We start from the raw sequence: 23,737 nt of genomic DNA on the forward strand, positions 1-23,737 counted from the left end.
GAGGGACAGCGCAGGAGGGGAAGACCCTCTATGAGATGGATTGATTCGGTGACTGGGGTAATCGGGATGGGTGTGTCAGAGACGGTGCGGTTGGCTCAGGATAGAGCAGGGTTTAGGGCTGTTGTGCATAGGGTCGCTATGAGTTAGAAATGACTCGACGGCACATAACAACAGCAACAACAACAACAACCAACCTTGGTGACTTTATTAATGTGTGCATGTTCTCATTGTGTAGTTGCTGTGATGGCTGATTTTATGCCTTCATGTGTGACTAATTGGATGGTTTGTTAGGGTAAATTCATGACTCATTCACATTATATTTTGGTTAGAAAGATAATTTGTTTTATCAGTCTTGTGCTTCCGGAAAGGAGGATGTTTTTCGCTAGAGTGTATGGTCATAGATCGGAGTACTTGCATGTAGGCTAAAATTATGATGTTTTTTGTGTATCCAGCCAATGGTGTTGTACAATGGTTTGTGTTTATGTAATTTTTAAAAATTTCTCTTACTAGAATGGTTTCTGCTCCCCTCTCTCATCTTTTTCTCATAGTACATGGACATACAACTTATTCTTCCTAAAAATATTGTCTTGTTGGACTACTGAAGATTTATAATTTTGTTAATTCGTTCTAGTCCACTGCACTACTCTTTGTTCTCTGTCCTCCTTAAAGTTTGTTGGGTTTTTTTTTTAAACTATCTAGCATTTTTTTACTTTTTCTTAAATTTTCCCTCAGTTCTTTGTGAGAATGATACCCTAAATACAGTACCCTTATTGAGTTTATTTTTTAAACTGTTAACACGTTCTGGTTTTGCAGCTCATAGATTTAATTTTCATTGTGACATATCACTGTAAGTTTTGCGGTAGCTTCTTTTCTCTTCTGATTAGTTGTGACTAACAAGTCATTTCAACTCATGATATTAGGTACCCTTTGGTACCACTCAGAGCAGCCCTGTGAACAGCAGATCTGAAGCTAGTCCTCTGCCACACTATCCTCACAGCCTCCTTTGTGTCAATCCATCTTGTTAAAGGTCTTTCTTTCTCTGACCCTCCAGCTTTTCAAGCATAATGTCTTTTTCCAAGGGCGCGGCCCAAGGTTTAACCATGTTTTCATCTAAGGAGCGCCTTGGTTGCACTTTCTCCAGCATTATTCTTTTGTCAATTCATGGGATATTCAATACTCTTCTCCAACAACACAATTCAAAGGCATATTTTTTTTTTCATTTGTCACCTTTATTCATTGTCTAACTTTTCGATATATAGCAAATAATTGAAAAAACCATGAATCTTTAAACTTTAAATCTTTTAAATCTTTAAACTGTTGCTTTTTTAATATGTTAGAGAGATCCTTGACAGCAGATTTTCCCAATGCAACACATATTTTTATTTTTTTATTTCTTGACTGCTGTTACCTAGGGTGTTGATTGTGGATCCAAGTAAAATGAAATTGATGACAACCTCGTATAACATTCAGAAGCATTGTCTGGTCCTGTGCCAAAGGTCTTCATGATCTTTGATGTATTTGAGCCTATTGTTGTCATTTTGTTGTTGTTGTTAATTCATCCTGTAGTGGTTTCCTATGGTGGCATAGTCCTTAGAGAGCTGTACTGCTGACCCAAAGGCTGTATTAATACACCCGCAGCTCCACAGGGGAAAGATGGGCAGTATCCTCCTATGTAATTGACAGCCTCAGAAAAGATGGGCAATTTCATGTGTAATTTACAGCCTCAGGTTTCTACCACACAACGAGTTTGAGTCTTTTTTTTTTTTTATGTTTTTTTTTCTTTCTTTTTTTACTTTATCAAACATGGTATATTTTTCTAGGGGTAAGTAAGCAAGAGGAAATTTGCTATCCTCATCTGTAAGGAACATTTCAGTATTATTTATTCTAAGACTGACTACTTTGTGATTCTAGCGTGTCATGCATATTCAGCAATCTTTTTGACACCACAGTTCAAATGCATCCCTTCACCCATCCAGCTGTCATATGCATATGATGCATTTGAATAGACAATAGTCAGATACACGCACTTAAGTCATCAAGATGACATCTTTGCTTTTTAGAAATCTGAGGAGTCTTTTGACAACCGATTTGCCTAGTGTAATAAGTTCTATTTCTTGACTGTTGTTACTGTGGGTGTTCTTTTGATCCATATATGGTTCTCACATGAGTAGAATTACAGGTATTCTAGGTGTTTTATTTGAAATTATATATATAACTTGCTATGACCCATGCAGTTGAATCATGTATGTTGTTGATAATACACAGGCGCAGAGCTTTCTGAAATTTTCTGCTTTTGACTAAGGTCCATCCGACATCAGCAATGATAACTATAATGCCACATCCTCTTTTTGATCCAGTTTGTGTATCTGCCAGTTCTGTGCCATTGTACAGCGACAGTAATTTTTTTTTTAATTTATCTTCAGAAAATTTGCTAGTATGTACTATAGTTGTGTACCATCGAGTTGGAACCAACTAATAGCTGGCCCTCCAGTTGGTTTTCAGAGGCAATTTAATCGCATTGGAGATTTCCCATTTTTCTCCCTCAGAACAGCTGGTGGATTTGAACTGCGTGCCTTTGGGATGGCAGCATGTCTACTTCCTAATAGTACTAGGCCAGTGCTGTTAGTGATATTATATTATTCAATAATTTCCACATTGAAAATCTTGTGCACTAAAAAGTTGCTGAAATTAAAGATCTAGCCAAATGAAAAAAAATTTATGTTTATGTATTGAAGTACTTAATATTAAGATGTTGATGCTACCCAAAGTGATTCACAGATTCCACACAATCCCCTATAAAAATTTTAACAGCATTTCCCTCCACCACCACCCAAAGAAATGATAATGGTTAATGTTAATGGTCAGACAAGATGGTAGATGTATTTTTTTGTTCTTGTTTTTTTTGGGGGGGGGTGTCTGTGAATCAGTTCTGACCCATAATGGTCCCCGTGTGATGGAGTAAAACATCTCCATGGGGGTTTCTAGGCTGCAAATCACAACCCCCCTCAGGTTTATTTAAAATTTATTTTAATAGGGTCTGTGCAAAAGAGAATTGAGAATATGCAAGTGATACAGGGACATGATGCCGTGGTCAGGGCCACAGCTTCTGAAGTAGGCAGAGTTGTTGTGTGCCTTTGAGTTGGAACTGACTCAGAGCTGACCCTTCAGCAGGTTTTTAGAGGCTGTAATTTGCCTAGAGGGATTGCCCATCTTTCTCTCAAGGAGTGGCTGTTAGTCAAACTGCATATTGCACAACTCCTAACCACTCAGGATTTAAAAAAAAAAAGAATAGGCCCAGACTGAAGTTTGGAGTGGAAGAAGGCAGGGAAAGGAATGAAGCTGGATTCTCCCTCTTCTCTAAACACCTCTAATCCTTGGATTCGCCCTCCACTTAACTTACCCTCACTCATTTAGGATTCCATCTCTAGTTCTGCTTCTGGTCCTTGTGAGTGGCTCCTCCTTTCCTTTGCTCACCTGGATGTGTCCCCCGCCCCCCAACAGATTCTAACAGATTAAGAGGGATGTTAAACAGGAGCAATGATTTTATAAATCCCTGTCTAACTTGGGAGCTACTGGAGAGCATTATGTCAAGTGAATTCAGTTCCATAAAGACTAATACTGTGTAAGACCATTATTGTAGAAATAGATAACTAGTAAAACGTATATGAGGATCCAAGGAGGGGAGGAGGCTGGGGAACATAATCATAGGGTCCCACAATTTGATGGGTGAAGAAAGGAGTGCTTTAAGGAAATGGGAAAGATCTCATGTGAAAAACAATGTATACGAATTTTCTAAGTAAACCAATATAAAATAAAAGTATGTGCGTTGGGCTGCAGTCTTTATCTCTTGATCTTTCTCCAAGAGCTTCAGGATGGAGACTCCTCAGCAATTGTTGCTTTATAGTATCAATTGTACAATGAAGTAGCAAACTTCTTTTTGCCTATGTATTTTACCACAATAAAAGCTTTGTTGGGGTGTGTGTGTTTGTGTTTTCCCCCCAAAAAAATCACTTTAAAAAAATGAAATCACAGTTGTGTTTTTGTTGTTGTTGTTGTTTTTAAATAAAAAGAGGTCCTGAGAGAAACAAGCAGAGGACAAGCGCTGCCCAGAGCTTCCCTGTTAGAGTCCCTGCTTCTCCCAGGGTGTGGCCCGGAGAGCCTTAACCACCTTTCTCCTTTTGACCTCATACCCTCTCTCCTTTATCACCAGGAAGAAGTCAGGCTGAGGCAGCCCTCATAGAATCAGCCGATTCATTTCAGTCTAAACAGGGAAGATGGAGCAAGACTATGATTAGGATGGTGCTTTGTCTTTTCCTCCCTTGGTCATTTCAAAGTTAAGTGATGGTTTTTGATGAAGAACTTTGAAAGTGAGCAATGGAGAAAAAAGGACAGAACACCACTGTTAGTTAGCACATAGTCTTATTCCACTTTTCTGTATTTAGACTTGTGGTTACGCTGAACATATTTAAGATCTTTACTGACACAGACAGCATATGAACCACCTGTGTGTTTATTATTCTTTTTGGTCCATTGCTACAGACTCGGCTTGAGATTCTAGTGGACAAAGAAGGGAATCTAGTCCCCTTAAGCCCTGCTGCTGTATGGAGCCTGGCTTGAATTCCTGATTCTTAAAAATGAAAAGGCCTATTGAAAATCTTGTCATTAGTAAAAGAAAGTATTTATTTTGGAGAGAGAGATTTGCTTACATACTCCTTTTATAGATTTCGTTTTGGTCCTAGAAATGCATCCTTTTTTTAAAAAAATCATTAAATGTGGTTGTTATTCGGTGCTGTTGAGTCAAGTGTAATTCATAGCAACCCTGTGAACAACAGATCTGAATCATGTCCTATCTATCCGCCATCCTCATCATCATTAAATACATGGTATATATTAAAATGCCTTCTGGAAAAGTTTATTTTTGCTACAGTGTTATGATAGAGGCCAGTCAGGAGCTACAAAGTCGCTTAGCAAACATTAGGACATCAGGAAATATTTGAAAGAGCTACTAAGAAACTATTTTATTATAATAGGGTTTTGTTTCAATCCTATTCTAAAGGTGTTTTCTTATTTGTTTTTGTTTCCAGATGACAGACAATAATTTTTGGTTGAAGAAGATAGAAATCAGTGTTTCAGAAGCAGAAAAGCGAACTGGAAGAAATGCCATGAACATGCAAGAAACATACACTGCTTACCTCATTGAAACAAGGTTGGTGGGGAGAACTGGCTGAGGTTCAGCTAGAAAGCTGGCTGTTGATACTATTCTCTTATGTAATAGAATTGGTTGCGGTCATTGGCTGTTTAGATATTGCTTTGTTTTCATTTTTACTTTTTTAGCAAGTAAAGGAAACAGTATCTTTTCCTATACTACTCTTGGTGTTCTCATGTATTTCTTTTTTGGGAGAAATGTAAGATTAGTAGAATACTTTGTTACTGGAAACAGTGTCTGATTTTAGATAAGTCATTGTTTAGTTTTGGGAAAGTATATCAGGTTCTCAGAAGAATCCAAAATGAATTTAAGTAAGTGAATGTGGTTAACAAACAAGTCTAGGAATAGAGAATAAGGTTTTAACATTTATATAAAATAGAAATGTTTAAAAAAGAGATGAATAAAGTAATTATTTAATAAATTGGATCATGCATGTGTGTATATGCATACATGTGTCTGTATATACCAGAGATTTATAAGGTGATTAATTTTTTTGTTTTTGTTTCCGGAATAGTTTTTTATTTTTAATGTTAATTTAGCCACTTTAAAAAAATGACACTATAGGTATAGGAATTAGTATTTATCTCTAGTTTTCTGAGTAAACTGCTTAAAATGAAATAAAGTTTAAAATGAAGTAAAGATATTATTTAGTATGAACATACTTTTTCTACTTACTTGGGCAGTGAAATTACCAATTAACCATTATTATTGGAAGAATACTTTGGTTTGAATAATCTGAATAGGTTATAATTGTTCACTGTGAGTAATGAACTGTGCTGCCAAGTTAAAGGCAGGTGGTTCAAATCTGCCAGCTGCTCGGTGGGAGAATGAGCAGCTTCAGAATATATGCTGGAGGGTCAGCTATGAGTTGGTTCTAGCTGAGTAACAGTGGGCAACAACATTAACATTCAAGAGAATAGCAAATGAGGAAAAACTCATTGTTTTTTCCCTTACCCTGTCTAACTTGAAACTCTTAAGAAGTGACTATCCCTTGGCAAGAAGCCGCAGCTGCAATCTCAGAGATGCACGGTTCGAATCCACCAGATGCTCTGCTGGAGAATGAGGAACAATCTCCTCCTGTACCAGTCACATATGATTTGACGGTACACACAAAAAATAATGAAATAAAATAAATTAAAAAAAAAAGAAGCGACTATTCTTGAGTTATATGGCTAGGTTCAGAGTAAATGTTTTAAATGGCTCATTAGTTGGTAAGATACATGCCACACAGAAGGGTTATTGGGTTGATACTCATCGTAAATGTTAAAAATAAGAGTTCTCAAATATTAATATAAGAAATTTTTTAGATCATTTGTTACACTGAATGTTTTTGTTGAGTCCAGAAATACATAATTTGTCCCCCCAGAAAATGTAGTTACAAACTTTGTTTTTATTCCACAGAATTATTTTTGCCAATGATTGCTAGTACTTTTGTTAGTCCTTATTTCTTTGAAAGGAATACATATTTTTAAATAAAAACTTTTGATACAGATGGACCATATTTTAAGAAATACTGTCTTTTAGCCTTGATTATGTTGTCTTTTAAAGGACAAAAGTTTTCAATTTCAGGATTGTCAAATATATCTATATTTCTCTTTATACTTTGTTTTTCTGTCTTAGGAAATGATAATCTATAAGCTTGTTATCCTTAAGGCTTACTTTTAAGCAACTAGGACCCTCAGATATTTCAGTTTAACCATGTAGAGTTACTTGTATTTTTTCTGAGTTCAGGTATATTTTTATGACCTTAGACAAGTGGTTGGAGGAGCCCTTGTGACATAGTGGTGAGAAACTGCACTGCAGTCCTAAAGGCATGTGGTTTAAATCCACCAGTTGCTTTGTGGGATGTGCAGTCTCCTCCCAGGTGATTTACCATCTCCGAAAACCCACTAGAGGGTCAGTTATGTGTTGGTTCTGACTTGATGGTACACAACAACAACAACAAGACAAGTGGTTAGAAGTGAGAGTTTTGGTCAAATGGATCTGAGAGCTCCACTCCACAAATCTTTGTTATTGTAGGCCGAGCTTGTGCTGTGTTGCTGCTTCCTAATCTGTAAAATGGGTCTAATGTCTGCTGCATGGGGTGTTATAAGAGTGAGATAACATACAGTGCTTAACTCAGCACCTGGGTCATATGTCATCTAGAAATGAAGTTTTAAAGAAAGTGCTGTATTTAATTTTTGAAATACTGTAAATCTTCTTCTGTTCATTTTCAGGTCAGTTGAACATATTGATGGTCAGAGTGTCCTAACAGACTCACTATGGCGGCGGTATAGTGAATTTGAGTTGTTGAGAAACTACCTTTTAGTTTTCTATCCACATATTGTTGTGCCACCTCTACCAGAGAAAAGGGTAAGAAATGAAGTAGCAGTAATTTAGATGTATTTAACATTGAGACTGTTCATAATAATGTTTTTGTTTAAATAGGCAGAGTTTGTTTGGCATAAACTATCTGCTGACAACATGGATCCGGATTTTGTGGAAAGACGACGGATTGGTTTGGAGAACTTTCTCCTCAGAGTTGCTTCTCATCCCATCCTTTGTAGAGACAAAATCTTCTACTTGTTCTTAACACAGGTATTTTCCTTTTATTTAGGAATTTCCTTTTATATTGGAATCCCTTTTTTAAAAAGCTTTTTTGACACAAATGATGGGAAAAAACTAAATCACTATTTGGGAAGTGACATAATCAAAGGAAGCGCTGACGTACAAGAGGAAGGGAGGTTTTGGGAGCTTTGAGTATATTCAGAACTAAGTGTTCCTTCTCCACTCCGCACCTTATGGAGAGAAGAAGGCCTGTGTTCCACTTGCTTCTTACTTGGATGCTTTGTATGTTGCCAACAAAATTGGGATCATCTAAACTGAGTCTCACTGGCTAATTTTAAATACAAATTTTCCTCACCAAAAAACAAAGCAAAACAACAAAAGAAACCCATAGAATTTTTTTTTTGCTTGACGTTTTACTTTTCTTCAGATCTATAGAAGGCTTGTTTTAGTAAGAATCTTTTTGAAGCAGTGTTTGCTTCATTTATATGTATTTCATTGTTTTAATTTTCAAGCTTAATGAACAACATCATTCTTTTGGCTCACATTTTTGACTTAAAGGTCCTTAAAAAAAATTAATTTCCATTATCATTTGGATGACAATAAAGTTCATGTTGTTTACAGATGTGAAGCTCACATGCATAAAAACTTGGCTCTATGTTTTGGTAATCTTTAAGAATCTGAGTTTGTTTCATCTAGAGGTGCAATGAATTCTTAATCATTCTTTTTGCTTAATTTTGAGGTGAAAGGAACTATTTTTAATCTTTCTCCCCATCTTTGAAATAACAGAATGATAATTATTTTCTAATATTCCCAATTAGGGAATTGTTTTACAGTAAAGATTCTTAAAATTCCTTTTTAGGAAGCCAATTGGAAGGAGACTGTGAATGAAACTGGTTTTCAGCTAAAGGTAAGGATATTTGTTTGAAGTGGTTTTCCAGCTTCCTTTACAGTTGTCGGTACCGTGCCCACACTTAGTGGTGGTTGGTATTCACTGATTGACTGCTGGAAATAGTCCTTGCATTTATCATCTTTGGTACAGTTTTTGGAAAAAAAAACCAAAAAACCAAACCACTGTAATATGGTTTTAGTTACAAGTGAGATGACATTGGTCATATATCTAAATTTGATTATGTTGGGAAAGAACTTTTAAATGCAGTAATTTAGATACAAGCTTTAGCTTTTTTCTAATTGAGCTCTGGTGGCATAGTCTGTAGGGGGTTGGGCTCTTATTATGTGTCTTTGTTTCTGCTTCTGTTCCCCCTCAGCATTGTCCCAACAAGTTTTCACTCTTTATCAGATCTTAAAGACAGTTCTCAAGAATTCACGTTAGGATTTCCGACATCGGTAGACTGAAAGATGAGTTAACAGTTGTGTATATTGTGTCTGCTGGAACAACCTGTTTTAAAGGGGCATAGAAGTAATTTTGAATTAGCTTCTGTTAGAAATACAGTCAAGAAACATTGGTGGTACAGTGGCTAAAGCACTTGCTAATGGAAAGATTGGCTGTTCAATATCACACAGTTTTTCTGCAGAACTAACCCTCAAATCTCGATAATCTGCTCCTAGAAAGATTGCCTAGGACTCCCCGTGGGGCAGTTCTGCTCTGGTATGTGGGGTTGAGTCATCATTGACTCGATGGCAGACAACAACAGTGATATATTTAGTTTTATATAGCTTTTAATTTAATCATTAGAAATGAATGTTTGAGAATGATACTAGGGGAGGAAGACAGTAACCACATAATCTAGAGAAGATAGATTGAATAATTACTTAAAACTGAGGTGTATAATAGTAATAAGACAGTCTTAATTCCATTCTGTTTTTTCTGTGAAAGTAATATAACACAAATTATTGCAAAGTTTTTAACGTTTTTTCCTCTTTGTCTTGAGTTTCAAATTTTTGAGAATTTTCCTTTTTTAGTAAGTATTACAGAAATATTTTAACTCTCTGTGATAGAGTTAATTTCATTCTGATTGGCTTCTAAGAAGAAAAATTTTCCAATTCTTTTATAATGAATAGGCAAGTAGAAAAATATAAGTTGCAGTTCATTAACATCGCAAAATAGTATAGTCTGGGGAGCTCTGGTGGCCTAGTGGTAAAGGAGCTGCAACTACAATCCCAGAGGTGCATGGTTCGAATCCACCAGATGCTCTGCCGGGGAAGGAGGGACAATCTCCTCCTGTACCAGTCAGATCTGATTTGACGGTACACACACAGAAAAGTAATAAAATAAAAAAAAAATAGTATAGTCCAAACATTTGTTAAGTCCAGATAATAATAAAAGTTGTATTATAGTTTAAAAATACTTCCTAGTGATTTACACATTTATGCATAATGATTGTTAAGTGCCATTGAGTTGTAGACAACTCATAGTGACCCTATGAACGAAACACCTGAACACTTGTATAACTTTCATTTCTCCAAGTTCGTAGAGTTTCTGGAGGCAAGCTGTTTCAGAAGTGGATGCCACTCCTGCTTCCAAGCTTGTTTTAACAGTCAAGAACCAGTGAGAACACTAAAACTAAAATATAATTTTTGTGTGAATACACTTTATGTAATGGAAATTTTTAAAAAAATTGTCACTAATTTAGTCATCAGCTTAGATGCTAGTTATCAATTGTTTATACTTGAATCCTAATTTTTTTTAAAAAAATTCAATTTATTTAGTCTTCAATATGGATTGAAGCTCAATATCAAGAAAACAAAGATTCTCACCACTGGACCAATTAGCAGCATCAGTATGGATGGTGAAGAGATTGAGATAGTTAACAGTTTTCGTTTACTTGGTTCCACAGTCAACACTCTTGGTAACAGCAGCCAGGAAATCAGTAGACGAATTGCATTGGGAAAGTTAGCTGTGAGGGAACTCTCAAGAGTACTGAAGTGCAACAATGTCAGGCTGAGACTAAGGTGTGCTTGATCCAGGCTATAGTCTTTGCAATTACATGCTATGCATCGGAGAGTTGGACAGTGAATAGGGATTATAGAAAGAGAATTGATGCCTTTGAGTTGTGGTGCTGGAGAAGAGTGTTGAATATACCATGGACTGATAGGAGAACAAACAGGTTCGTCTTGGAGAAGGTGAAGCCAGAATGTTCCCTGGAGTCAAGGATTCTGAAGCTTCGTCTGACATACTTTGGGCATGTTGCAAGGAGGGACTGGTCCTTTGAAAGGGACATTATGTTCAGCAGAGTGGAGGAATGGTGCAGGAGAGGAAGACCTTCGATGAGATGATGGATTCTGTGAGTGGAGTGGTGGGAATGAATGTGTTTGAGACAGCGAGGTTGGCACAGGATAGAACGGCGTTTAGGGCTCTTGTACATAGGGTCGCTGTGAGTCGCAAATGACTCGATGGCACATAACAACAACAACAACAATAATTTTATATTGGTGTGAATTCCAATTTTTTACTATTAACTTTTGTAACCTTGAGAAAGCTTCAAGTTTCTTCATCCACTTAGAATATACTGTTTACAGAATGCATAATTTGTGAGTGTAAGTGTTAATACTGAAATGCTTTATTCTTTTATTTTGGTGCTAATATGTAACGAAACCCAGTAAGAAGAGTAAGGGCTATATGGGGTCAGCCATACCTGATCTTTATGAACTTCATGAAAGAGAACTGTCCCTGTTAATAGCATCAGTAGAAAAAAACTAATTCCCATGAGGTCCAGCATGTGTCCCACATCCCCTCACCCCTTTCTACTCATCTCAGCACCATTCTTACTGCTATATTTGGTCTAAAGTATGATGTGATAGCTCACAGACCTCACAGAACCATATTGGAGAAATCAAAAGGCTATAAATCACATTAATAGCTGATCACAGTCACTCAAAACAAGCAGCTTACGAAATGTGCTTGTGGGCACCTCAGCCTTGAGCCTCATGGGTTTGGCCAGTGTTCCAAAGTTCTCATTTTGCCCTCCTCCACCCCCATTGTCAAATAAATTTGGGCACAGGCTCTTAGCTTAGCTCTGGTTCTAGCCGTGGGGGTAGCAGTTCCAAGGTAGCTCCATCTCATGTTTTATGTTATTCTCTGGTTTGGCCATGGTGGTGGCTGCTGTAGGTGTAGCTGGAGCAAGAGTTTCTAGGTTTGAAAGATGTGTTAGTCTCTTCCACCTTCTTCTTTGCTGGTGGGGAAAATCTCCTTCTGCTGCTGGATCACGCAGTGTTAAGACTAATCAGTCCCCTTGTGGATTGGTGAGATAGCCAGTCCCCTTGTGGATAGTCTTAACATGACCTATTCACATATTCCCACGCATCCACATGGCAAAGTCAAGTTCAGTGACTGGGAAAGCCGTTTTGAATAAACTTCACATTTCCTATAATCTTTACTTTCTTGTGACTACTACTTAAGTCCTTATTTCTGTCAAGGAAATGAGGCTTTTGGGTACAGCCTCATATTCATATACATACATAGAGGTGTGTGTGAGTTGTCCTTATATGTGTGTGTGTGTATATACATATATGTTGTCAGTAGTTTATCTAGAAGTCATGTATTTAGCAGTCTGTAACTTAGGAAAAGTTTAGCTTTGGGTGAAGGAATAGAAAAGATTCATTGGAGACTTGAAAAGATGGGTAATATAAGCATAGATCAATAGTTAACAATATGAAATACAGTGTATATGAATGATTGTATAAAACAAAGTATGTATGAATAAAGCATAGTATATATGAATGATTATATGCAAACCAATAAAAAATATTAGAAGGAAAAAAGCTTGACTTCTTACATGTTCAAATGGGTGTGACACGGTACTATGCTTGTAGAAATACTCTGTTCTTGTACATAGGACTCATTATTTTTATTATAGTTAGATCATTTAAAATAATTTAACTAGTTTCTAGTTTATGTCAAATAAGAAGCAGAAAATTACAAAGGTCAAAGTAAATACTGCTAGAGGCAGCATACTATGACATTAATGAAAAAATGACTTGGTAGCAAAGATCTAGGTAGCTGATAAACTTGATAGCAAAGAAGGCAGTGATCTGAGAGTTAGACCCTCTACTGGAGGGACATATGCCATAGTACCCACATTCCCTTGGAGGCTAGGATTCCGAAGCTCTGTCTCACATATTTTGGGTATGTTGCAAGGAAGGACCAGTCCTTGGAGAGGAACGTCTTGCTTGGGAGGGTGGAGGGACAGCACAAGAGAGAAAGACCCTATATGAGATGGATTGATTCAGTGAGTGGGGTAATGGGGGTAGATGTGTCAAAGATGATGAAATTGGCTAAGGATAGAGCAGGGCTCAGATCTGTTATACATAAGATTGCTATGAATTGGAAATGACTTGAAAGTACTTATCAACAACCACCCATGCTCCCACATATCCATGTCACCTGAATAACAGATAGGCTCAGTATGAGTTGTTTATGTGCTTACCTTTCCCAAAAGCTTGATGATTCTGTATACTTTCCAGTGCAATGTTTCTTTCTTTCTTTTTTTTTTAAATTTTATTATTTCTTGTGTGTACCATCAAATTGGATATGACTAGTATAGAAGATTGCCCTTTCTTCTCCAGCAAAGCATCTGGTGAATTCAAACCGTATACCTCTGAGATTTCAGTGCAGCTTCTTTCCAGTAGGCCACCAGAGTACCCTCAGTGCTATGTTTCTTAAAGTTTCATTATAGTAGCCAGAATTATTTTAGCAATTTTGATTCCTGAAGGTCAATGGGAGTCACAGCTGATTTAATACCACAAGACAGCAGCAGGATCCAGACACCCTTAGCCTGAAATTTGGCAGCTGTTGCTATAAGATGATAGAGTAGAATTAATTTTAGGAAGAACATTTTGGAAAGATTTTGAAAATGATATAAAAAAAGGTTTTTTAGAAAATCTAATAAATTATTTCAATAAATCTAGTAAGTTAATATTCATTATGAATTGAAGCTCAACATCTAGAAGATAAAGATTCTCACCACTATGTCAATTGGCAGCACCATGTTAGATGGAGAGGAGATTGAGGCTGTTAACAGTTATAGCTTGCTCAGCTCCACAATCAACACTCTTTGCATCAGCAGTCAGGAAATCAAAAGATGAATTGAACTGGGAAAATCTGCTGTGAGGAACCTCTCCAGAGTGCTGAGAAGCAACAGTGTCAGTCTAGTGACTATGCTGTGTCTGATCCAGACTGTGGTGTGTCTGATCCAGAATGTGGTCTTCACAGTTACTTGCTATGCTTTGAGAGCTGGACAGTGACTAAGGATCTCAGAAGAAGAATTGGTGTCTTTGAGTTGTGGTGCTGGAGAAGAGTTTTGAACCTATCATGGACCACCAAGAAAACAAATAGGTCTGTCTTGGAGAGGGTGAAACCAGTTTCTCCTTGGAGGCAAGGATTTTGAAGCTCCATCTTACGTATTTTGGGCATGTGGCCAGGAGGAGCTAGTCCTTGGGGAAGGACATCATGCTCGGAAGGGTGAAGTGATATTGCAGGAGAGGAAGACCCTGGATGAGATGGATTGATACAGTAACTGGGGAAATGGGGGTAGGTTTGTTGGAGTCAGTGAGACTGGCTTGAGATAGGACTGGCTTCTGAGCTATTATACATTGCGTCTCTATGAATTGCAGGTGACTTGATAGCACATAACAACAAGAACAACAAAATAAGTTATCTAATAAGTTGGTAAGATTCTTTTCCGAAGAACATTAGCATCATAACAGTGTTAAATGCTTACTTTGTGCTAAGCACTGTGTTATAATTGCACTCTATTTTTGTGTGTGTGTTTATTATCTCTTAATGTTTAAGATAGCTTGATTGCAGCTGAAGCTCTGCTCATTGGTAAAGAGTTTCACTGCCAAATCAAAGGCAAGTGGTTCAGAATTACCAGCTGCTTCTCAGGAGAAAGATACACAATCTCCTTTGTGCAATTTACAGCCTCTGAAAACCCGCCGGAGGGTCAGCTATGAGTTAGTTTTGACTCAGTAGCACACGATAACAGCATAGCCTTAAAATGCTTGGTAAAGCTTCAGAACATTTGCAGTTAATCAGTGCTTTGCATATTTTGTAGATGAGGAATTCTACAGAGTGACTTACCCGGGTCATATGTCTGTTAAGTGACAGAGATTAAGTTCATGTGTGTCTCATGCAAAGCTCTTAGCTATTGTTTTCTGGTACCTCCTATGTTATTATGTACTTTATGTATGCTAAGGTAACTTATTAAAGCAAGTTTTAGTTTTTCTGTGCTTTTATGAAACAGACCAAATATTTATACTTTAAAGGAATAGTTGAATTTGACTGTTAGATCTAGCATCTTCAAAATTTGAAATGTTGTCTAATATTCTTTCTTAAATCTTTTTAGAGTCATAATTATGCCTAGCCAAGATAATTATATGAAATTCTTGAGTGGTGCAAATGATTGGCTGCTATGTGAAAGGTTGGAGTTTTGTGTCCACCCACCAATGCCTTAAAAAAAAAAGGCATGGTGGTCTGTTGTTGTTGTTATGTGCTGTCGAGTTGCTTGCAACTCATAGCGACCCTATGTACAACAGCCCTAAACTCTGCCTGTCCTGTGCCAATCTCACTGTCTCTGATACTCCTATCCCAATTAACCCAGTCACTGAATCAATCCACCTCATAGAGGGACTTCCCCTCCTGCGCTGTCCCTCCACCCTACCAAGCATGATGTCCTTCTCCAGGGTCCGGTCTCTCCTTACAACATATCCTAACATATCCATGTTAGGCAGAGCCTCAGAATCCTTGCCTCCAGGGAGCCACCAGTTTAACCCTTTCCAGGATGAATCTGTTTGTTTTCCTAGCAGTCCATGGTACTCTCAATACTCTTCTCCAGAACCACAGCTCAAAGGCATCAATTCTTCTTCTGTCCTCCTTGGTCATTGTCCAACTCTCTGATGCATACAAGTGATTGCAAAGACCATGGCTTATATAGACGCACCTTAGTCTCCAGAGAGACACAGACTTTCCCATGGCAATACACCTTTTAATGTCGTGGCTACTGGTGCCAAGAGTGTTGGCTGTGGAGCCAAGCAAACTATAGCTGTGAACAATCTCAATCTCTTCACCATCCATCCTGATGCTACTTCTGAAAAATTGACTATTGAAAAAAAACTATGGAGCACCATTTTACACTGACATAGAGTGACCATGAATTGAGGTAAACTTCATGTAAATGGATTTTTTTTCCCTTTCAGATTTTATTGTGCTTCATGTGAAAGTAAGTCTGTATGTTAGTTTTCAGGTCAGTAATTCATGCATAGATTGCTTTGTGACATGAATTGCAGTCTCTGCAATGTGTTAGCACCTCTCCCGTTCCCCACATAGGATTTCCCATTTCCATTTGTCTGATTTCTCTCTCTCTTCCTGACTTCACATCTTAGGTTTTGGGCAGTTGTTGCCCTTTTGGTTTTGTATAGTTTATTGTCCTGAAGAGCACATTTTTCACAAATGTTCAAGTTTCTTTTCTAAGCCCATGAACTAGTTACTAAATGTGGTCTCCAGAGTATCCTTTCCTTCATGTTAGAAGGTTGTCTTTGGGTAATAGTATTGAGGGTTCTCCAGTCTTTTTTAGACCATTACATCTGGTCTTTCTGCTTTATTGCTTTTTGCTTGTTCATTTTAATTTGAATTTTCTTCTACCCTCTTTACCTTTGTAGCTAGTTTTCTCTTGTGGTTGTGGTCATCAACTGTTGGTTTGTTGTGGGTTTGTTTTTTTTTAATTTGGTGTGGAATGAACTTGTTTGCTTAGTATGTTGTTTTTAATGACATTGAGTCACTTGTGACTCATAATGACTCTGTGTATAATAGCTCTGAACCCTGCTCTATCCTGAGCAAATCTCACTGTTTCTGAGATACCTAATCCCATTACCAGTTACTGTGTCATTCCATCTCATCTGGGGTCTTTGTCTCTTGCCCTTCCCTCCACCTTTCCAAGAATGATGTCTGTCCTTCTTCAAGGACTGGTCCTTCCTGGTCACATGCCCAAAACGTGAGACAGAGGCTCAAAAATCCTTGCCGTCAAGGAGCAGCCTGGTTTTACCCTTTCCAGGACAGATCTGTTTATGCTTCTGGTGGTCCATGGTATATATTCAGTACTCTTCTCCAGCACCACAACTCAAAGACATTGATTTTTCTTCTATCATCCTTATTCATTGTCCAGCTCTTTGATACATAGTAAATAATTGTGGAGCCCTGACTTGGACCAGATGCACTTTTAGTCTCTACACTGATGTCTTTTAGTATAAAGTAATGTTATTTAAGAAGTTAGCTCAGTGATGAAAATAAGCATTGTGTCACATACTCACATTGTAAATATGTTTAGGATGATTCCAAAGAATCTAGAAACCCTCTCTGTTTGCATGGAGCACTATTAGAACCAAGGTCAGCATCCTTGACATCTCTGCTTATCTGTATGTTATTACACAGGAACATTGGGAGAGCTAGCTTACAAATGACAAATGTTGGATGCAGACAGTGTGAGATAATCTTTCAGGTGTTGTTAAAGCAGTGATGAATGAATTAGAAACAATATCTGGCCACATGAAGCTTCTATTTTAATGGTTGAAGACAATTAAGCTAGCATGTAATAAAAAACACAAGATACTTTAGGGAACTCTGGTAGCCTAGTGGTAAGAAGCTGTGCTGCCATCCTAAAGGCATAAAGTTCAAATCCACCAGCTGTTCTGTAGAAGAAGGATGGACAGTCTCCTCCAGTGCAACTTACAGTCTCTGCAAACCCCCGGGAGGGGTCAGCTATGAGTTCATTCTGACTTGACGGCACAGAACAACAACAACAAAGTGAGCCAGTGTACGTAGATAGAAATCTATCCCCCCATACTCAAGATACTTTAAAACAATGATGTTTATTATAAAGGAAGTAAAGCAGGGCACTGTTAAAAAGAGTGTGATGACACAGATTATTTTTTAGGAGTTACATGGAGAAAGCGTGACCATAAAATTAATTATTCTATTAATTATCTCAGCAGTCTTGAGAGTAAAAAGGAGCACTTAATAATCAGAATAGTAGTGTCTTTCTACGAAGATGATGCTGAAAGCGAAGAAGGAAGTCCCTGCCCCTCCCAAAACTGAAGCCAAAGCAAAGGTGTTAAAGGCCAAGAACACAGCCCTGAAGGGCATCCACTCCCCCTTGCCCCATGACCTGCACGTTACCCAACTTATGGCAGCCTAAGACATTGAGACTCTGAAGGCAGTCCAAATACCTCCTGAAGAGCATGCCCAGGAGAAAAAAGCATGACCACAATGCCATCATCAAGTTTCCCCTGACTACTGAGTCAGCCATGAAGAAGACAGAAGATAATAACACACTTGTGTTCATTGTGGGTGTCAAGGCCAACAAGTAGATCAAACAAGCTGAGAAGAAACTCTATGACATTGATTGGCCAAGGTCAACACCTTGATTAGGCCTGATGGAGAGAAGAAGGCCTATGTTCCACTTACTCCTCATTATGATGCTTTGTATGTTGCCCACAAAATTTGGGTCATCTGAAGTGAGTTCAGCTGGCTAATTCTAAATAGAATTTTTTCTAAACAACAGCGCTTGATGCAGAAAGTCAAGGACTGCAGCCTTCAATACGAATTGAAGTTCAACATCAAGAAAACAAAGATTCTCACCACTGGGCCAATTGGCAGCATTAGTATGAATGGTGAAAAGATCGAGATAGTTAACAGTTTTAGTTTACTTGGCTCCACAGTCAACACTCTTGATACCAGCAGCCAGGAAATCAAGAAACGAATTGCATTGGGGAAAGTCAGATGTCAAGGACCTCTCAAGAGCACTGAAGAACAATGACGTCAGACTGGAGACTAAAGTGCACCTGATCCGGGCTATAGTCTTCTCAGTTACGTGTTATGCATTGGAGAGTTGGACAGTGACTAGGGATGATAGAGAATTGATGCCTTTGAGCTGTGGTGCTGGAGAAGAGTGTTGAATATACCATGGACTGCTAGGAGAACAAACAGGTTTGTCCTGGAGAGGGTGAAGCCGGAGTGCTCCTTGGAGTCAAGGATTCTGAAGCTTCGTCTGACATACTTTGGGCATGTTGCAAGGAGGGACCAGTCCTTGGAGAGGGGCATCATGTTTGGGAGAGTGGAGGGTCGGCACAGGAGAGGAAGACCCTCGATGAGATGGATCGGTTCTGTGATTTGGGTGATGGGAAAGAGTGTGTCAGAGATGGTTAGGTTGGCACAGGATAGAGCAGTGTTTAGGGCTCTTGTACATAGGGTTGCTATGAGTCGTAAGTGACTCGATGGAACATAACAACAACAACAACAAACAACAACAAAAATTAGAATAGGATAACAGGTGTAAGCCAGGACTGTCTTGGTCAGTCTGGCTGCGTGGTCACTTGACTTTGTGGAGATAGCACGCAAGTTGAGGCCTGAATAATAAGGAACTTGAGTGGACTGAACATAGCAGCAGGAGGAGGGATGGTAGAGATGCCCAAGATGGAAAATAGCTTAGTACTGGGAGCTCTGGTGGTCTAGCTGCAATCCTGAAGGCATTTGGTTCGAATCCACCAGCTGTTCTGTGGGAGGATGGCAGTCTCTTCCCGTGCAATTTAACTGCTTCTGAATACCCGCTCGAGGGTCACCTATGAATTGTCTGACTTGATGGTACACAAGAACAACAATAGTAATAGAATTGATGGCAGGTAACCATGGAAGAAAGAAAAACTGAAAGGTGTAGAAGAAGGGAAATAATTACGAAAGGAGGCGGTAGTAGGGTAAAAAGGATAATTTTGGAGAGGTAATAGGTTATGAAATTGTTGGGCTTATTGACTAGTTGGAGTTAGTTATATAGTGATTTTAGTCTACTTAAGAATATAACCAGCCAACCAATCCCATTACATTTGAGTTGATTCTGACTCACAGTGCCACTCCTCTGGGCTTTTGAGGCTGTAAATCTTCACAGGAAGATACTGGCCATCTCTCTCCCATGGATCATTTGGAGGATTTGAACTACAGCCCTTCAATTAGCAGGCTGATACATTATGCCCTATACCCACGGGCTCCTTTATACAATTTAAGGAAGTAATATGTCATTGAGTCAGAACTACCTCAAAACTGATGGTTTTCAGAGACAATAAATTGCATGGGAAAATATTGCATTTTCAGAGGCAGTAATTTTTATATTGAGCATATCCAAATCCTATCCTTTTTAAGTGCTCATAAAAAAAAAAAAGAAAGAAAAAAAAGGAGATTGTCCATCTTTCTCCTGTGGAGCAGCTGGTGGATTCAAAATGCGTACCCTTGGGATTACAGTGCTGTTTCTTACCACTAAGCCACCAGATTTATGCCTTAAACTCATAAATATGTTTATTCAGGGGATTTTCACATGTATTAACTTGGCTTTTCAGATATAAGAAACAGTAAGAATTGATGAAATACTGATATTTGAAATAAGGGAAGCTCCTGAAATCAGTGCTTAATTGAATATTGATAGCTCTTTGAATTTTTTTTGGACTGGAGTTCTAAAAGGCTGAATTTGTGGGGTAACATTTGTTGCATATGTCTTTATTTGCCAGGCAATTTGGGGAACCCTTAGAATGTTTTGTCATTTTTTTTTTTAAATTAATTGGGCTTATTTGGTTTGGAAGTTGCAGTAATGTAAAAGTTATGTAGTTGATTGGGAGTTTTGAAACTGATTTCTGATTGACTTAAGAGCCCTCAAATTTCTGTGTCAAAGAAGTTACTTGATTTTTTTTAAATGAGCACTTAAAAAGGGTAGAATTTGGATATGCTCAATATAAATTTAATGTAGTTGGAAGCATTGGTGGCCTACTGGCAAGAAGCTGCACTGCAATCCTTAAGGTGCATGGTTCGAATCCACCAGATGCTCTCTGCTGGAGAAGGAGGGGCAAACTCCTCCTGTACTAGTCGGATCCAATGTGACGGTATGCCAAAGAAAAAAGAAAATAAAAATAATTTAATTTAGTGAAATAATTACTTAATGTCCCTCTTTTGGTAGTTTTCTGGTCCTTTCTTTGAGAGCAGTATCTATAACTAAAATGTTTCTCAGTAGTACTTTCTCCCCACTTTGGGTCATCATGAGTCCGCTTCAGTAGCAGCTAGAAAACAAGAAACTAGCATTGCTTTAGTATGGGCATTTCCATATTTCTTTTAAATTTTTTTTTTCTAAAATCCTGGTCATCAAAATGTACATTTGGTTTGGTCTTATACAAAATAGTAATATTGGTTTTTGTGTCTTCTCATGAATATCACACATAGTCACATAGGGCACATAGCAGACACAGATCATCTTGCCAGAGAGCTGCAAAATTGCAAAACATATAGCAAATGCATTATTTGCATAAAATGTGATAGTTTGTATGTGTAAATCATTGGGGTTTTTTTTGTGGCTTACAGAAAAGATGACTACTTTTTTTATAAAACCACTTAACGCTGAGTTATGTATATCTCTCTGTTGTATTGGCACTGGCCATTGTTTAATATGGTTTCATTAAATATTGTGTATTCAATTTACTTTATAATATGTTTTCTGTAGTGTTTTTAAAAATAAGACTACTAAGCTGTTTGGGGGCTTTTTAGATAAGTTTTAATGTGTATGACAAGAAGATTATATTAAGAAAAATTATACTTGAGCATCCTAATTATGAAGGGAAAGTAAAGTTGTTTTAATTTTATACTCTGAAATGTTATTGTATTAAGTTACCAAATTATTTTTTCCAGGCAGACTCCAGGTTAAAAGCGCTTAATGCAACATTCAGAGTGAAAAACCCAGACAAGTAAGGTTTTGTTTTAATAACAATTACAATGTTGTTTTGAATGATGCTTACCAATAATTTAATTTTTCATTTCTGAATGTATGCACTTTATTTGCTAAATCTTTTAAATAATGACTCACGTGTAGTAAAATTCTTTGAAAATCTAAAACTGGTTTTGAAATTTGAGTAAAATTTGGGTTAAAAAAGTTTTGTTAGTAACTGATTGAAGCTTAAAAAAATGAAACAGTGCTTTTTTGTAGAAAGAAATATTAAATGTTTTAGAGGAAAAGTCACTTTTTAAGTTATTGAGGTATCAGAAAAACAAGTGATTTTAATTTAATATTAAATAAATTTTCTTACATGACCATGCTTGTAAAATGTTACAAAGGCCAAATAAGGCAATTATGTTATTTATACTTTTAATACTATACTTTCTACTTTGTATAGCAAGAAAACTTGATAGAAAACTATGTATTAGCGTAATACATTAATGGAGATGCATATATGGGGAAAATACTTGATTTTATTAATTTTGGTTTGATGTCTCTACATTAAAGAAAGCCAGTATATTTAGGATGACTTTCCTGATTATGGAACTTTGGCATTTCTTAAGATTTTTTTACTTCCTCATTCACACTTTTCATTAATAGAACTGTACCTGACACTAAGGGAGTTTTCAGATGGATAGGTACATAGGCAGGTAAGTCTTTCCCGTTTTGGGGGGACTTAAAAAAGTTTTTAGAATTTTGCTAGTTAATACTTTCATATTAATCTCTGTGAGTATAAATTCTTAGTGCGCACTTAATAAACAATTTCTATTAAGAGTACAGCCTAGAAACCCGGCCCTGTGGGACAGTTCTGCACTGTCACGTTAAGCTATACTGTGTGTCAGAATTGACTTGAGAACAGACAACAATTCTAAATTAAGAACTAAAACTATGTGACCCTCAGGAAAAAACTTTGGAAAAACTATTGGATATTTTTTCCACTGTTGTTATTTTTGTTTGCCATTGAGTCAGAACCAAACCATAACAGACCCTCCAGTGGGTTTTCATATCCCACAGGAGCAGATTGTCCATCCTCCTCCTACAGAGTACTTGGTACATTTGAACCATGTGCCTTTGTGCTGCAGTGCAGCTTCTTAATCACTGGGCCTCCAGAGCTCGCCATCATTCATTTGAGCAGGTATTGGGTGAGAATAGTATTAATTTGGAAGTTGGTGGTGTCTTCTCCATTTTCTGTCCTAACTAGATTTTTCTCAATTGCTAAATTTTATGTAATATCCATATTGTACGTAGGAATTTTAAAATGTGATATGGCAATAGTATAACCAAGGCAGTTTACCACTATATTTTTGCTAAAACATATAATTAATAAAAGGACTTTGTTGTAAAGTCTGAGAAGTTGTTGTTAGGTGCCATTGAGTGGACTTTAACCCACTGTGACCCTGTGAATAGTAGATCTGTATCCCACCCTGTACTGTTCCATCCTCATCAACTCTGATTTACTTGAACCCATTGTTAAAATCACTTTACAAATCCATCTTGTTGAGGAGCCTCCTCCCTTTTGCAGACTCTCCACATTTCCAAGCTGATGTTTTTTCCAAGGAGTTTTAATCCTCAAGATAATGTCATGGTCTATATCAGAAATTGTTGTAACAGATTCTTAGTGTACAGAATTTCTCCCTAGCTGGCCTAGTGGAATAATTATTATACTGACCATTGTTACAATAGCTTTGCATTTCTAAAATGGCAATTGGGAAAGATTATAATCTAGAAGGGTATATACCACACTGAAATTTTATTGGTTGCTTCATGCATATTTATCTTTTCCTAAACTGGATTGTTAAATGCAATGAGGAGAACTTTCAGTCTTGTACTTTTACATGGACTTCAAAAACCAACTCATTGCCATTGAGTTGATTCTGATTCATAGCAACCCCATAACAGAACAGAGCTCCCCTCCACGATTGTCTTTTGTGAAGCAGATTGCCACATCTCTCACCTCCGAGTGAGTGGTTCAAATCATTGACCTTGCGGTTGGCAGTTGGACTCTTTAATCATGGTACCACCAAGGGTCCAGTTTGCATAGTTTAGGTACTAAGTGCTTTTTAAATTATATTAATTGTACTTTTAAAAAGAGATGTGCCTAGACTTTTTACTTCCATTCATTGTCATATTGTTACAAATACCCTAAACCCAGTAAAACCAAAACTAGGTTGTAAATGGAACAAATGATGTAAATATTTATGTAATTATTTTAAAGATATAATTTTTTAAAATT

General features: G+C 37.4%; 1 protein-coding gene across 1 annotated transcript in view; it reads left to right on the top strand.

Annotated features, from left to right (window-relative positions):
• Positions 1 to 23,737, top strand: part of SNX4 (sorting nexin 4) — a 93,240-nt gene that overhangs the window by 13,182 nt on the left and 56,321 nt on the right. Inside the window, exons 2-6 of the mRNA XM_006884299.1 lie at positions 5,085 to 5,206; positions 7,423 to 7,558; positions 7,634 to 7,783; positions 8,613 to 8,660; positions 21,420 to 21,475. Of these exons, the coding sequence (XP_006884361.1) occupies positions 5,085 to 5,206; positions 7,423 to 7,558; positions 7,634 to 7,783; positions 8,613 to 8,660; positions 21,420 to 21,475 (512 nt within the window). The remainder of the gene's footprint in view (positions 1 to 5,084; positions 5,207 to 7,422; positions 7,559 to 7,633; positions 7,784 to 8,612; positions 8,661 to 21,419; positions 21,476 to 23,737) is intronic.

The sequence above is a fragment of the Elephantulus edwardii genome, unplaced genomic scaffold (genome assembly GCF_000299155.1).
Source record: "Elephantulus edwardii isolate Elephantulus edwardi_28Jun2011 unplaced genomic scaffold, EleEdw1.0 scaffold00032, whole genome shotgun sequence".
In the NCBI taxonomy this organism is placed as follows: Eukaryota; Metazoa; Chordata; class Mammalia; order Macroscelidea; family Macroscelididae; genus Elephantulus; species Elephantulus edwardii.